The sequence below is a fragment of the Eriocheir sinensis genome, chromosome 14 (genome assembly GCF_024679095.1).
Source record: "Eriocheir sinensis breed Jianghai 21 chromosome 14, ASM2467909v1, whole genome shotgun sequence".
NCBI lineage: Eukaryota > Metazoa > Arthropoda > Malacostraca > Decapoda > Varunidae > Eriocheir > Eriocheir sinensis.
In genome coordinates this window covers 6942224-6956475 of record NC_066522.1, presented here as the reverse complement: position 1 = coordinate 6956475, position 14252 = coordinate 6942224, and the positions used below count along the sequence as shown (strand labels likewise).

The following is a 14252-nucleotide window of genomic DNA, read 5'->3' as shown; positions in this document are numbered from 1 at the left end:
TGTTATTATCCAAAAAAACGAAAATCTGATCACTATATTGCCTTATTGGATTATCAAATCATTAAATTATGTTCACTTAGAAGTAGTAAATAGCTGATATATGAGAGGACGAGAAAGGTTTGTGACTGTGTGGCAGAGCAGCTTGGCGGGGATGACCTGCAGTAGCCAACACAAAAACGGTCTGAAGAAAATTGTTTTACTATCGTGTAAATGTAAGTATGGGGGCATGTAGGGAGAGAGGAGTGAAGGACAGATAGGTAATAGGTTTGCTGGAGAGAGTTATGAAAGGAAGGAGTGTGAGCATGGGGTTAAGTAGAGTATAAGAAATAGCTTTATGCTTTATGCATAAGAGACATGAGTGGAGAATGTAGCACAACAGTCATGAGTGCATGTGTTGGAAATAATCTTTAATTAAAAGTTGTGCTTGGGGTGTGTCAAGATGGGATGGAAAAAGTAACGAAAGTAGGTATGAGAATATTGGTGTGGGTGAAACAGCAATGGGAGTGGATTCTGGAGATGTTGAGTGGGTGAAAAGTGAGTATCCGAGATGGGTGGAACATGTGATGAGAATGAACGAGGATGACACTGCAAAAAGAATGTATGATGGCAAAACTGAGGGAGAGGGTATCAGGAGACCATCAGTAACATGGATCATTGTAGTATATGAATATTGGGAGAGTTAGCAGAGGAGGAATTACATGTTCTGAGAGTTTTTGCCGGAACAGGAACAACTTGAAACATTTCTGCCAAGGAAATTTTAGTGAGGGGATAGGGCATTGAAGATGAAGATAGATAGAATTTACCCGTTGGGGATGTTACCAGTTTTACGTTTTACAATGATATACTAATGCCTAGGATGTCAAGGCTTTTGTGTACATGCATTAAGTTATAAGTTAGCTAATTTTGGAAGTCACATCTTAATTTTTTCTTTTATCCCTGTACACACACACATACACACATGCATGAAGAGAGAGACCTGGGAGTAGTGATGAGGGATGATAATCAACCAGAGAGTCATATAAATCGGATCTTTAGAGACACATATAACTTGGTGAGAAATATTGGAGTAGCATTTAGCTACATGGACAAGGACATGATGAGAAGGCTAATCACTACCATGATTAGACCAAAATTAGAATATGCAGAGGTAGTGTGGTCCCCCCATAAGAAGAAGCATATAAAGAAACTAGAAAGAATACAGAGGATGGCATCAAAAATGGTCCCAGAGTTGGAGGGATTAATATACGAGGAAAGATTAAAGGAAATGAACTTAACAACACTGGAACAAAGAAAGGGAGACCTAATCCAAATTTATAAATTAATAAAAAAAATAGATGAAGTAGAGAATGAAGAACTGCTACAAACAGAAGGAAACATAATAAGAAATAAAAGAGGACACAGTAAAAAATTGATAAAGTGGAGATGCTTGAGAGACACTAAGTATAGCTTCCCGCAAAGAAATGTAGAGGTTTGGAATAGTCTGAGCGAGGATACAGTATCAGCGAGGAGTGTGCAAAGCTTTAAAGATAAGTTGGATAAATGCAGACACGGAGACGGGACCACACGAGCATAATGCCCAGGCCCTGTAAAACTACAACTAGGTAAATACAACTAGGTAAATACACACACACACACTGAAATAACCCTTTGCATGCTGTTCTTTCCGTAGAGGAGAGAAGCAGCCAGTCTCAGGATTCAAACAAGAAGACTACTCGACGCACCTCTAAAACTACAAGGAGGTCACAAGCTGTTTCTGAACCTTCTTCCTCCTCCCCAATGTTGTTACTGGAAAGGGGAGGTAAAGAGGTGATCATGGAAGTGGAGAGTGACTCAGAGGGTACAGAAGTACAAGAAGCTGGCCCTCATGATAAGGAGAGTGAAGGTGTGTATGAGAATCCAACTTAAGTATTATTATTTAACCCCTCTGGTGCCAGGAGTGACAATTGTAATTGTTTCAGGATTACTTAAAGTCAGGGAAAAGGACGATGGCAAACATCCTAAATTCCTAGTATAAATTGACAGCCACATACTATGCCCTGATTGTGATGTAGATCCCTATCAACCTATCAGAACTAAGTGTTAGATTTATCCCTGTACACACACACACACACACACACACACACACACACACACACACACACACACACACACACACACACACACACCGCTCCGTAGCTCATTCAGTTAGAGCGCTGCGCTGCCAGGCTTCATGGCCCGACATGCGGCGGTTCGAGCCCCACTCAGGCCAGAATCTTTCCGTTGACAAGGAGTGGTTACTGTCTCCACTTGAGCAAGGGGGATGGGTTGTTTGGTGTGTGAGGTCCTGGCAGTACCCAGAGATCGACAATAATGAGCATGAGCTTGCTCATGTCAGGAGGGTAATTGCTGGCCATTGCAAGTACAACTCGTGCTCAAGATGGGGGGGGCGGGGTGAATTACACACACAGACTCACACGAGAGTGAGGATCGCAGCCCTCGCCCAGGCAGCGGGGGTAACGCTCCACCTCCCTCTACACTGTTTTTTTCAAATTTGATGGGCTACAGTTCAGTAACTATTTGCTGTAGAATGCTCTGGTTTTGGGTATAAGGTATTTAAATTCAAGCTTTAAAACATGGGTATAAATCTTTTTTCTTCTGTTGGAGTTGAAAAAATGACCATGGCTTGGTCTGGTATGCAAAACATTGCATACCAGAGGAGTTATAAGACCTAAACACTGAGATGTAGATGATTAGTATGCTATTACCTATTTTTTCTGGCATTTAAAGTGCACTACTAAGTTGGCAAGCAGTTACTCATAAAATCTTTTTTCTGATGGGTGTAATTTTATATAAAAAAAAATATTGATATTCATTGTTACTGTAGATAATAGTTAATATAACTAAAGTAATATGGAAAGCAGTCATGTTAAGGTGATATCTGCATTTCAATTCATATGATACTCCAGCACTGGAAACACCATTTGCCACTAACCTAAAGATGACCCTTAACCCGTAAACTGCAGAAAACCTCTATTGAGTTTTTAGTGGAAGATTGTGGCAAACGTCACCGAAGGCACGATATTCTAATATGTGCCAAAAACGCACCATTGCTTAGAAGTGTCTCAAACTTGAGTGATATGCAGCACTGTTCTCATTTCTCTTCCCTTTAAGTAACTTTCCATCCAGTTTTTAATTTTCCCTTTCAATCCTCCTCTATTGTCCAGCTTCCATAATAGTCTTGTATGTGGAACTTTGTCGAAAGCCTTCTTCAAGTCCAAATACATGCAGTCTACCCATCCATCCCTCTCCTGTGTTATGTCCGTCACTCTTGAGTAAAAGCTCAATAAGTTTGTTACACATGAATGCCCTTGTCTAAAGCCATACTGTTTTTCTGTAATTATATTGTGTTCTAGAAATTTTGTCATATTTTATAAACTATACTGGTCAATGATACTGGTTTATAACTCAGAGGTTCTTCCTTTTTCCTGCTTTTATATATAGGGACCACCTCAGCCCTTCGCCATTCCTTAGGTACTTTACCAGTTGATATTGAACACTTTATGATATCATATACCGGTCCAACCAGCTGATTTCTGCATTCTTTCAAAATAAAACCTGAAACTCCATCTGGTCCTATTGTTTTCCTCTCTTCCAGCTCCTCCATTATTTTATATATCTTCTTTAGTTACTATTACTTCTTCTATTTGAACATTTATCATCTTGTGGTTCATTAAATTGTGATTCTTTTGTAAAAACTTGTTGAAACATCTTGTTTAGTAGCTCAGTCATGTCTTTAGGAGCTTCAGTTATCTTATTTCCATCTTTCACTCTTTTTATTTTTTCCTTTGGTTTGACTTTTCCATTTATAAATCTATAAAACAATTTAGGTTCCTCATTACACCTTTCAACAATATCCTTTTCGTATCCTTTCTCTTCTTCCCTCCTTATTTTCACATATTCATTTCTTGCTATCTTAAAGTCTTCTTTATTCCTTTGGTTCTTATTTCTTTTCAGTCTTTTCCACGCTTTGTCTCTCTCTCTCTCTCTCTCTCTCTCTCTCTCTTTTTTTTTTTTTTTTTTTCACCTGCACATCTTGCATTAAACCAATCTTGTGGGTGTGTGTGTGTACCTAGCTGTAATATACAGGAGTTGATTTATTTTCCTTTCTCTATATCTCCATTTGTTCAACTTTTCTTTAACGGAGTGACTGGTCTATAAGGTAAAAAGTCCCAGCATTTTCACTAATAGAGCACAGCACCCCAAAAGTATTAAAAAATATCCCGAGGCATAATTTCCCCCTATAACTTCCAAAGGCTGGAAGAAATCAGCTTATCTTGCACTTATTATTTGTTTGTAAATCACTTATAAGACTTCAAACAGGTTTTCTCAACACAACGTAACTTCAACTTTAGTTTCAAAACTCAAAATTTATTACTTACAACAGTGGTTGAGCTTTTTTTCGAATAAAAAAGCATGGAATATATACTATTATGACTGAAAATAATTTTCATAGCCAAAAAATACTGTAAAAACTGGGGTTGCTAGGGTCATCAACATTTAGTAGGCCATAGCCTCAAAACCCAAACAAGTAACCCCCCCCCCTCCCTTTTTTTTTTTTTTTTATTTACTTTTTATGTTCTTTTCAATGAGTCCTCAATCAATATTGTAGGGTTAATAAACTTGGAGGAGTTCAGTTCTAAAAAGGGGGTTGAAAATTATATATGCAGCTTGATTCTTGGGTCTAATACCACTACTAATTTACTGGTTTTCAACTGCAAACTTTCAAATTATTATCTTCTGTTCCCTTTTGTTACTTATTAGTTGAGCATGCTCTTTTATTAATAAAAATGTTGTCTGAACCGGTTGCTCCCCTCAAATTCATAGATGTTCTTAGCTCTTAATGATCTACTCATCCAGACTTCCAAATATCATATTCTATTGGGAAAACAAATTTCTTCAAATAATTTCTGCATTTTTATTTTCCTCAACTTATGTTCATGTCACCTTGTCCGTCCACTATCCATGTCTACATGTTTCAGACCCTTTGTGAACTTGAATGCCATGATAAAATCACTTCTTCTATGCAGTGTTGGCAACTCCAGTTTGCACAATCTCATTGTGTTGCAGGTTATTTTAACTTCGTATAATTCCAGTTGCAATTCTTTGCATTCTCCAAATTGTGCATGTGTTTTTTCAGGTAAGGTAACTCCACCACAGCTGTATATTCTAGTCTTGATCTGACTTTATTTTTATTTTATTTTATAGAAAAAGCGACCCCAACATCTGAGGAGAGCCCACAGAGGAAGCAGAGTCCACAGGGTCGAGGAGGGAAGAAGAGAGGAAGGGGGCGCGGGCGAGGTTCCACTCTACACTCAGGCAAAGGTTGGAGGAGACTGATGCACGTGACTTCTGTTTTTCTCAGCTTTTGCTAGTTGAATAGTTTTGTCTATTCTGCATGGTATTTCCTATGCTGCTGCTCATATATACCCTATTAGCTTTTCATATGAACTTTAGCTTTGTTGAAATGTCTTGTGTATTGAATTAGCCTTGAATGGAATTTAACAAACTCGTAAGGAATACTGGTAATAACTAAGTGCAGTTATGTTCTGCAGGCATATAAACACTTAGATAACAAAAGAATTAAGTTAATGAAATCCATTTTACAAGTAAAATAAAATAAAAGTAACCAGCTTTAGCATAGTGTGGTAATGTTTTGTAAATAAGAGTAATTTTGTTATCTGCACTTTAAATTTTGTGTAAATCAAACTTGGAAAAAGCAAATTGGGTGTATTTTTTTGTGTTTACTGCTTATTGGCTTGCTGCTCTTGTTTTTTTCATTTTGAGTTATTGCAAGCAGGTGCAAATTTTAATTTTGTATGGGAGTCAAATTTGCTTCTTGAATATTTTGGGTGAATTATGTGACATAATTTCCAGCTGCTTGGTACACAGCAACCCCAGCCTGGTTGTACTCACTTTTTTTACTAAAATAGAGGAACCACCAATGGGGAAAAGGAATTATTGCAAATTTTAAAGTCATTTAAGTTTGAAACCTGTTGAAAATTTATAACTGTCAGCAAGTAGTGGAAGATTGGAAAATGGATTGTTATGGTATGAGATATAAATCATAATCAAACATGACTCACACATGCCTTTGGCTTTAAGGAGATTTTTGTTCAGTGGCATAAGGAGTAAAATATTATAAACTTGAAGAACATACAAAAGGAACGATAATCAATACAGCTCAGTATTTTACACTGAATAAGGGAAGGGTTGGAGTGACCAGACACAAGTGAGAACCAGTAGTCTGAGGAAGCAAAGCCAGTCATAGAAATGTTCAAAGCATATGCAACATTAATATTGCCTTTAAATTCCTCACTGTAGTGCTTTTGCATGGCATGCAAAACACTTCATTCACTAAACCATGGATTTTATTTTGTATTTTTTATTAAGTTCACTTTCCCCTGCTCTACCAGAAGATGAGAGTAACACCACCACCACAACCACCAACACCACCACCACCATTACTACCGTAACCACCACAACCAGAAGATCTACCCGATTAAAGCAGAGGCTTTCCAGAGTCATCACCACCAAAGCGACAGAGCTAGACTTAGGTTTGAGGGAGGAAGAAGAGCTAAATATAGGAGAGGAGAGGGTGAAATCACAATTGTTAGACAAGGAGGAGGATAGAACAGTCATGGAGGAAGGGACAGATAGGCACGAGGGAGGGAGCCACAGAGAACCACTAGAGAACGGCTCAAGAAAGGACTCAGATTGCAAGGGAAGCACAGAGGAAGCTGGTGCTACCACTCCCATGCCTCAGTTCAAGTTCGCCAAGCCGAAACCAGTCAGCAGCAAGAGACAGATGCGTGGTAAGTTGAGTTGAGACATGACATGAAAGAGGGAAGTGAAATCTTCAGAAAATGTCAGGTAGATTTATTTTTACTAATGCATAAAGCCTGGCAGTTAACGTGAGAAGTTCTGATAGTATTTGTGGCAGGTTGTGGTGGAAAACGTCTATATTTTTGGTCTAATTCTTGAAACTTGTTCACTTACCCCACTAATACATCTCTTCTGGTTCATGTTGGGGTGTGAATTATAAGTGTGGTTGACCAGGTGTTTCACTAAGTGGCTTAGGCAGTGCATTTTATAGTATGGTGTAGAGCACTTTGTATCTGTCAGAACTCTTAGGCTTTCTTGATTGGTATGAATTAGTGAAACGTTATATACGGGGAGCAGTATCACTTGAACAATAAATATTCATTATGACTTGGCACTTGCATCACACCAGACACACATTGTTGCTAAATTATTTGAAGATTCATTCTTTGATTGTTCATCCACTCACTTGAGTTAAAAGATGCAGGGTTCCTTTTGGGCAACATTATAATTGGTTAGTATATGAAATAGTAATGGTACAATTAGTATACAATCCATTCATTACATGTTAACCATAAAAGTCATAAGATTTCTACAACTCTACCTATAGTCAACTCTGCTGCTTGCTTGGTTGGTTGGTAAAATATTATACATATTAAGTTTAAAATTAGAACAGGACTTCAGGATTAAAAGATCACCATAATCCAAGCAGCAGTGTTTAGAAAGCTGTTGTACTGATGCAGTGCTTTTGAATTAACTCCAAAAGTGTGGGGATTTACCATGAAATTGGTTTTCCCCGTATGACAATGTTCTGACCTTTTCCCGATAATTGCTCGAATTCCATTATCAATTTCACGGCTCTTCCTAAGCCAGTAGCTCTAAATTTATGAGCATTCCCTTTATCCGTCCTTCCTTTTCAATCTGCCACAAACCTGAAGTCTCTACATCATGTGGTGTTTCCGTGGTGACGTGATGAAGTGCAGTAACTTCTGCCTCGCAGCAGGCCTTCGTTCCGAGCGCTGTGTAGGTTGTTGGTGGCGGAGTGTGGCAAGCGGCCATCTCCCTCCCCTGCTACAAAGCCCCTGCATTACCCTCATATTCTGAACTTGATATCCCTGAAGGGTGGTAGGATGTATCCTCAAGGGCATCAGTATCACTTCCATCATCATCTTAACGAGATTGATCTTCAGGATGGCCTCCAAAGCGAGGTTGCATAATAAGAGGGCTCAGCCTTCCTGATAAGACAAGGGGTTAGAGTTCAATGCTGTTGCTGTCACTTTCTTTACCTCAAACACCACTTCGAAGCTTGAAGAAGTCACTTTCAGCTCTCCCAATTGTGCTCACCTTGAGAGCTCTTTTGAGAGCAAGAGGAGGTTTATGAGGAGTCAAGGTCGCTGGCTGTGGATACTCGGGCGCGGAATCAAACGAGGAAGATCAAACAAACTCCCCTGCTGGCATTGTTAAAGTCACAGAAACACTGAGAATGGCACTGAGGAGTTGTGTGACAGCCTGAGTCATGCTGACCCATAAATCCCCACCCAAACTTCAAAGTTACGGCAGAAAAAGGGAGATCGGAAAAACCCGTCACCTGCCCTCTGCGTGGCAACCGAAAGAACCCGTCACCCGCCCTTTAGGAGTTAAGGGAACACATCAGAAATGACCTGGCCAAGGCAAAGTTCTTAGAGCCTCTGCATTCTGATAGTCAAAGGGAAGGGGGCCAAGTTTTACTATTACTGTTGATGTGAAAGGCAGTGCAGAGGTGATGCTTGCCTATGGGACAGCAGTTGTGTTGAATTCCTCATATTTTGCCTGGGTCATTTTGAGCCTCTCACCAGAGAAGTGATTCAGTTTATTGAAGCAGTTCAGGAACCCCAAGTGTATTCAAGTTCGGCTTTTAGATGCAGGCAGTGGAGTGACAAGATGAGCAATGGACATCAAACCTATTAATCATCTTTGTAGTATTGTCTGTTTCAAAGAAGTCATAATTGCAGTGCCATGACTACATACCCCAATAAATCAATCAAATCAAGGAAGTAGCTACAGACATCTCCAGTAGACTTTTTTTGGTAGGATATTTTCAGGAGTAGATACTGCTGTGGCTAAACATCACACTCTGGGGGCTGAGTAACTCAGTGAGTTTGGTGCTTGCCTTGTGACCTAGAGGGTGAGAATTCAGAGGACAATCCCAACTCATGGTGAGTTCTCAGTGAGGGAGTTAGCTCTCTCATAATCTTAGCTACCCAGCTGGGGGGGATTATTTAAGCACCTTTTGAACAACACTAGGCTTCATTCATCTCTTATTCAAGCATATAATGATGTGGTGGGTTAAAAGGTGGGTTTTGGGCTGTCAGTAGGTTCTGGATTGTTTGCCATTCACTCAGTTGTCTTCATGATGTATGACTTGTTTTGTGCTGCTGCTCCCCTTTTATTTTTGTTTTATGGGATGGCTTTTGTAGAGGTTTTCTAGTTATGTATGTGTTACAGTATCTGTCTGGTTTCTTTGTGATTGTAGTGTTTCTTTTTATTTCTAGGTTTGTTTAAAACTTCTGCATCTGGCTTTTAGTTAGGGGGCCTTCATTTGCATGTTTATTTATTTCTTTATTTTTTGTATATTTGACTGAGTAAAATTAGGTTAGATCAGTGGTTCCCAACCTTTTTTGTCCCGTTCCCCCTTTTCCAGTCACTTTCATCTGTGGACCCCTACAATGAAATAGGTTAAGCGGGCCACTCATGACCATCCCAAAGGCCAAATTTGTCACGTGGGCCATGAGTTTGACACCCCTTCTACTGTTAGTTAATGTAGAGCAATTCTAGCTTTTAAGGATTCTGTACAGTAGTATGAATTTTATTCTAAGCTGCATGTCTCCTTATTCCAGTATAATAAATTTTAAAATATGTGCATAATTAGAATCCCTATGGACCCCTTGAAATTTTTCCATGAACCCCTGGTTGAGAACCACTGGGTTAGATCATTAAATAAATGGTTGTGGGACACTGAATTGGAAACCCCATTGCCTCCCACTAGTTTGGTGTGAATAGCTTAATGCTACAGTAAATGAGGTTGAGAATTAGGTATGAGAATTTGACTGTGTTAATGTATCCAGAATCAGTATCTATCGAATCATGTATGTGTGTAATTGAATAGTTGACTATGGGATGTGAATCGGTGTGTGTGTGTTCTTTCCTCCTTGATTCCTTGTTTGGAGTGAATGACACTCCTTGCCCTTAAAAAATAAATAAATAAAATAAATAAATAAATCATCCTGTCTGTCTTAACTCAAGAAATTTATAAAGTTTCAACACATGGAAATATTAGTTATAACATTGAATGGACATATTTCATTAACTGTAGTGTAGGATGGCTGTATGTCTTCTTTGTGCTGACTATTAGTGACTGTAATCATTATTTCAGCGCTGGAAGACCTGACCAATGAAGCCATCAGTTTCCTCTTCTCCCCTCCTCTCGCAGCAGGAAAAAGTGCCAAGTAAGTAAGGCTCAGTATGCTAACCAAACCAATATTCATAACTCATAATTGAAAGGTTTACCATTAGCGCAACAAACAGAATTTTGATACACCAATTATAACGGTCATAAATTGGGGGGGGAATCACTTTTTCCCACTTATCTCCATAACTGTTATTGTTTTTATCTTAAAGAACAGATCATTACCTATACAGTGGTAGTTTCAGATTTCTTATATGACGTATAGTTGATGAGTTAGGCTTGAAAGAAAAAATTTGAAAATGTAATGGTTTTAAAACACTTCTAATTTTAAACATTATGGCATATGTTTTTATTTTCTTTTTATATGCTTAGCACAGTAATATATTTGAGACAAATAAATGTTGTAAATAGTATGTATTCACTGATTTTTATACTGTCACTTAAGTTTCTGCAGTAAAACGGACAGCAAAAATAGTTTGTTCATTTTACATCATCTAAGCCATAAATCACATCAAATACCACTGCATAATACTCAATAAATATGCACACATTGAACCCAGGAAACGCATTATTGAATAAATCACAACTTTCAGTGTTGCAAACGTATTTGTTCTCTGCCCTTACGACCACATGGCCGACAATATCACTCGTTTTTTCAAAGTTTTTCTCTATAAAAACCTCTAAACACATCTAATTTCTGGTTTCAACACATTTCACTGTGATATCAATATACAAATCCTATAAAATAAAGGCTATTTCTGTGGTTATATCATGAATCTTTGGTAACCCTGCCCCCCGCCACACACTAACCCGTCCGTGACCGCTAGAGAGAGTCAACTGAAGAGATTTTCTGTTCGCGTCACCAGTCACCCAGGAAAATTTCCCGGCAAGAAGGGTCTATCAGCTTACCTCAAGCCAACATGTGCTAGCCTGTCTACAGACCAAGTTTCACGCGTCAATGAGAATTACAGAATTTTTGGTGAATTGTTTTGTCCCAGTGACGCGATAGTCGTTTCTATCAGAAGCTGTGCTTTTTGACCAGACAATTATAGTGACACGTATGTCGCATTCACATGCGCGATAGTGCTAATGATACTTCTATTGTCATGTAAATTGTGGTGTAAACGTAGTTATCACCTTTGATATCTTATTTAATTAACTTTCTAACTCTAAATTATCCCAACAGGGAACAGGCTATGACAGAGAAAGGCTCCAGCTCAAGTGAATCTGAAGTAGAAACTAAAAGCAGAAGAACTTCACAAAAAAAACGCTAAGAATTGAGAAAAGTGAAGACCCAAGTTGAGGATGCAGTTCATTGTGAGGGCCATACACATACCTCATGACAGAGCAGCAGCAGGGATGCAGGCAGTTTATTGCTACAAGTGCCTATTTTCTGACATTAAATTTTATGATATTGTCATATCTTTGGTTTCCAATCTTTTCCTTTGTGCACCCCAACTCACAACATTATGGCACGTCAGACATCCTACCACTCTAGAACGTTATGGTAATCTTCTTAAGATTAATCATACATATAATACAAGCAAAATGTACAGCTTGTCCTTTTAGCAACTTTACAGCATATTACTGAATAGAGATGTTCATCAGCACCATCATGTTAATAAACAGGCTGAAAGACAGACAATAATGAATAAATTCAATGAAGGTTAAGTGTACTTTCATGGCCATAGCACTATGTATTGATGGCTAGGTTTCAAAGATCCTGTGGGCTGCCAGTGTGCCACAGCCCAAAGATGTGGAACCAGAGTTGAATGATTGTCAGTTGTGCTGCAAGCCACAGAAAGGGTCCGAGAACTGCACTATTATATGTAGCTTTGATCACAGAATTTTCACTTAGCTAGTCTCATCAAAGGTAATTAGCTCTATTGTTATTTTCATCATGGTCTCAACTGAAGATTTATGTACTTTGAGTATGTAAAATATCTCATTGAGTCAGCTTAGTAGATTTTGTAATCGTAATTTATTTCTCATTAATCTCTCAAGAGCTTAACTATAATAATTATTTTGCCTCAACTATTGTCTGTAGTGATCATTCAAAGTAAGTGACTACACTACAGTTTGTTAATTGTATTAAAACTTTTCTCAGACATTTTGTGTGCAAGCTTTAGCCCCAACAGACAATAACAAAGGGTGCCATCAGTATTAACTTGTTTGTGCTTTACAGTTTGCATTCATTTATTCCAAGGCAATTATGAAGGATTTATTTTTGTAAGCTATGAAGAAAATATACAAAGACAATTTATAATACTGATGATATCCTTTTAGGAGCTTCTTTTAATCATGCTCTTCAGGGATAATGTTGAAACCTGTAAAATTAAAACTAACATGCAACTCCTATATTTAGTTTTGTGCCTGCAGGGTGATGTGGCTGAGGGTGTTGTCAGTGTACTAGGCTGACATGGTGTACAGTAGTGTATTTTTACCAAGAAGGTTGCTAAGGATATATTTTTTGTAGATATGTATGATCTTAGTAGCTATTAAACATTTACTTGTCTTAGATCTTGGGCATAAATGTAGTCAAGCCCGGTGTGCTCATGTAGTTTTTTGCCCAGTTAGTCAGTCAGAGCAGTTATTGGTGCCTCAGCTTACAGGGACAAGCACAAGGCTCTGCGCAACAAAAGGTTCTGGCCATAGAAGGCAAGTGATGCCACCTATTTACATAAACAAGGCTGTGATAAGTTATATTACCCTTAAGGGCTTGACAGGTTATAGCAAGGTCATCTTTAGTTACTTAACGAGCTACACATTTGAAAAAACTAACAAAATAACTCAAAATAACTGCTGACATGATAAAATTTTACCCCATGTGACGATTGGGAACTGATAGCCACTTTTAATATCCATTGGAACCTTTTGTTTTGTGAAACACTCAGGATTATTAATTGATATTTGGTCTACAGCAGCCATATTACCTCCCTATTATTATTGATGCAAGGGCAAACCCATTGCAGTCAACCTGTCCATGCCTATTTCCATGTCACTGGGTAGTTAAGCAGCTCAACATTATCTTTGAATGTTTGCTGATGTTTAGATCTTGGTTTCTTTTTCAAAGGAGTTTAACATTAATGTTCCTGTTGGTGTGGTATGGTAGGGTAATACACTCAAAGTGTAGCCATCAAGTGGTCTGTGGTTTGTGAAAACTTGAAAAGTGATCAGGCAAGCATAAAGGCATTACTTGTGATGGGAGACAAACAAAATGCTGCTAGTAAAGTGTCATTGTCAATTTGATCTAATATTGAAAATATTCTAAAGTCTCTTGTTGAGTACATTTTTATGACCAGATTATATTTTTGTTATCGTGGGGTATAACAACCACCTGATAATTGTTAGTTAGGTAATGCTGCTGGTTTCTTTTTCATTATGAAAAATTTTAAGGATATAATCACCTATCCTCAATGATAAATAAAATATGTTCTTGAAATTGAATTTAAATGCTTACCTTTCACCTGGGTTTTTTGCACTACATTACAGTTACAAGGGCAAGGATTGTAGAAGGGCAAATACTCGTCATAAACAATGATCCTGTTTCCTGTAGCCATGCTGAGGACTCCAAGTGGTCTGTTAAAATAAATTAATAAACAGCAAAAGATAATGTGATTTTAACTCCCACAAGAAAACCCCAAGTAACTTGCAATGGTCAGCAGGCCGTCAAAACAAAACCATTTGTTGAGTGATGTGATATGCATAGAAGGGGACTGAAATACCAGCATGAAATATTCTAAACGTACACTGGTATATTTTGCTACATTTGACCAATAAATAATACACAACACTTGTCTCAACAGTGATAAGCTACACAAGACAAGCAACTGCTGCTTCCCAAGTTATTTACAACCATAAATATCTATATACTATTTCTTGTGTGCAATTAGCACAATGTCTATATAGATAAATGCACAACAACTGGGTTGCCCTAGTGATGAGTTAA

The 14252-nt window shown here is 38.2% G+C and overlaps 1 protein-coding gene across 50 annotated transcripts in view; it reads left to right on the top strand.

Moving 5' to 3' along the window:
- The window catches only part of LOC126998375 (protein ELYS-like), a 58444-nt gene extending 44699 nt beyond the window's left edge, over positions 1 to 13745 (top strand). For 49 of the 50 annotated variants that reach the window (XM_050859916.1, XM_050859963.1, XM_050859967.1 and 46 more), the window contains 5 exons: positions 1670 to 1882; positions 5245 to 5361; positions 6453 to 6851; positions 10271 to 10343; positions 11490 to 13745. In XM_050859916.1, the coding sequence (XP_050715873.1) occupies positions 1670 to 1882; positions 5245 to 5361; positions 6453 to 6851; positions 10271 to 10343; positions 11490 to 11577 (890 nt within the window). In that variant the 3' untranslated portion in view covers positions 11578 to 13745. The remainder of the gene's footprint in view (positions 1 to 1669; positions 1883 to 5244; positions 5362 to 6452; positions 6852 to 10270; positions 10344 to 11489) is intronic. The other variant, XM_050859960.1, reaches the window with a different exon arrangement.
- The last annotated feature ends 507 nt before the right edge of the window (positions 13746 to 14252 follow it).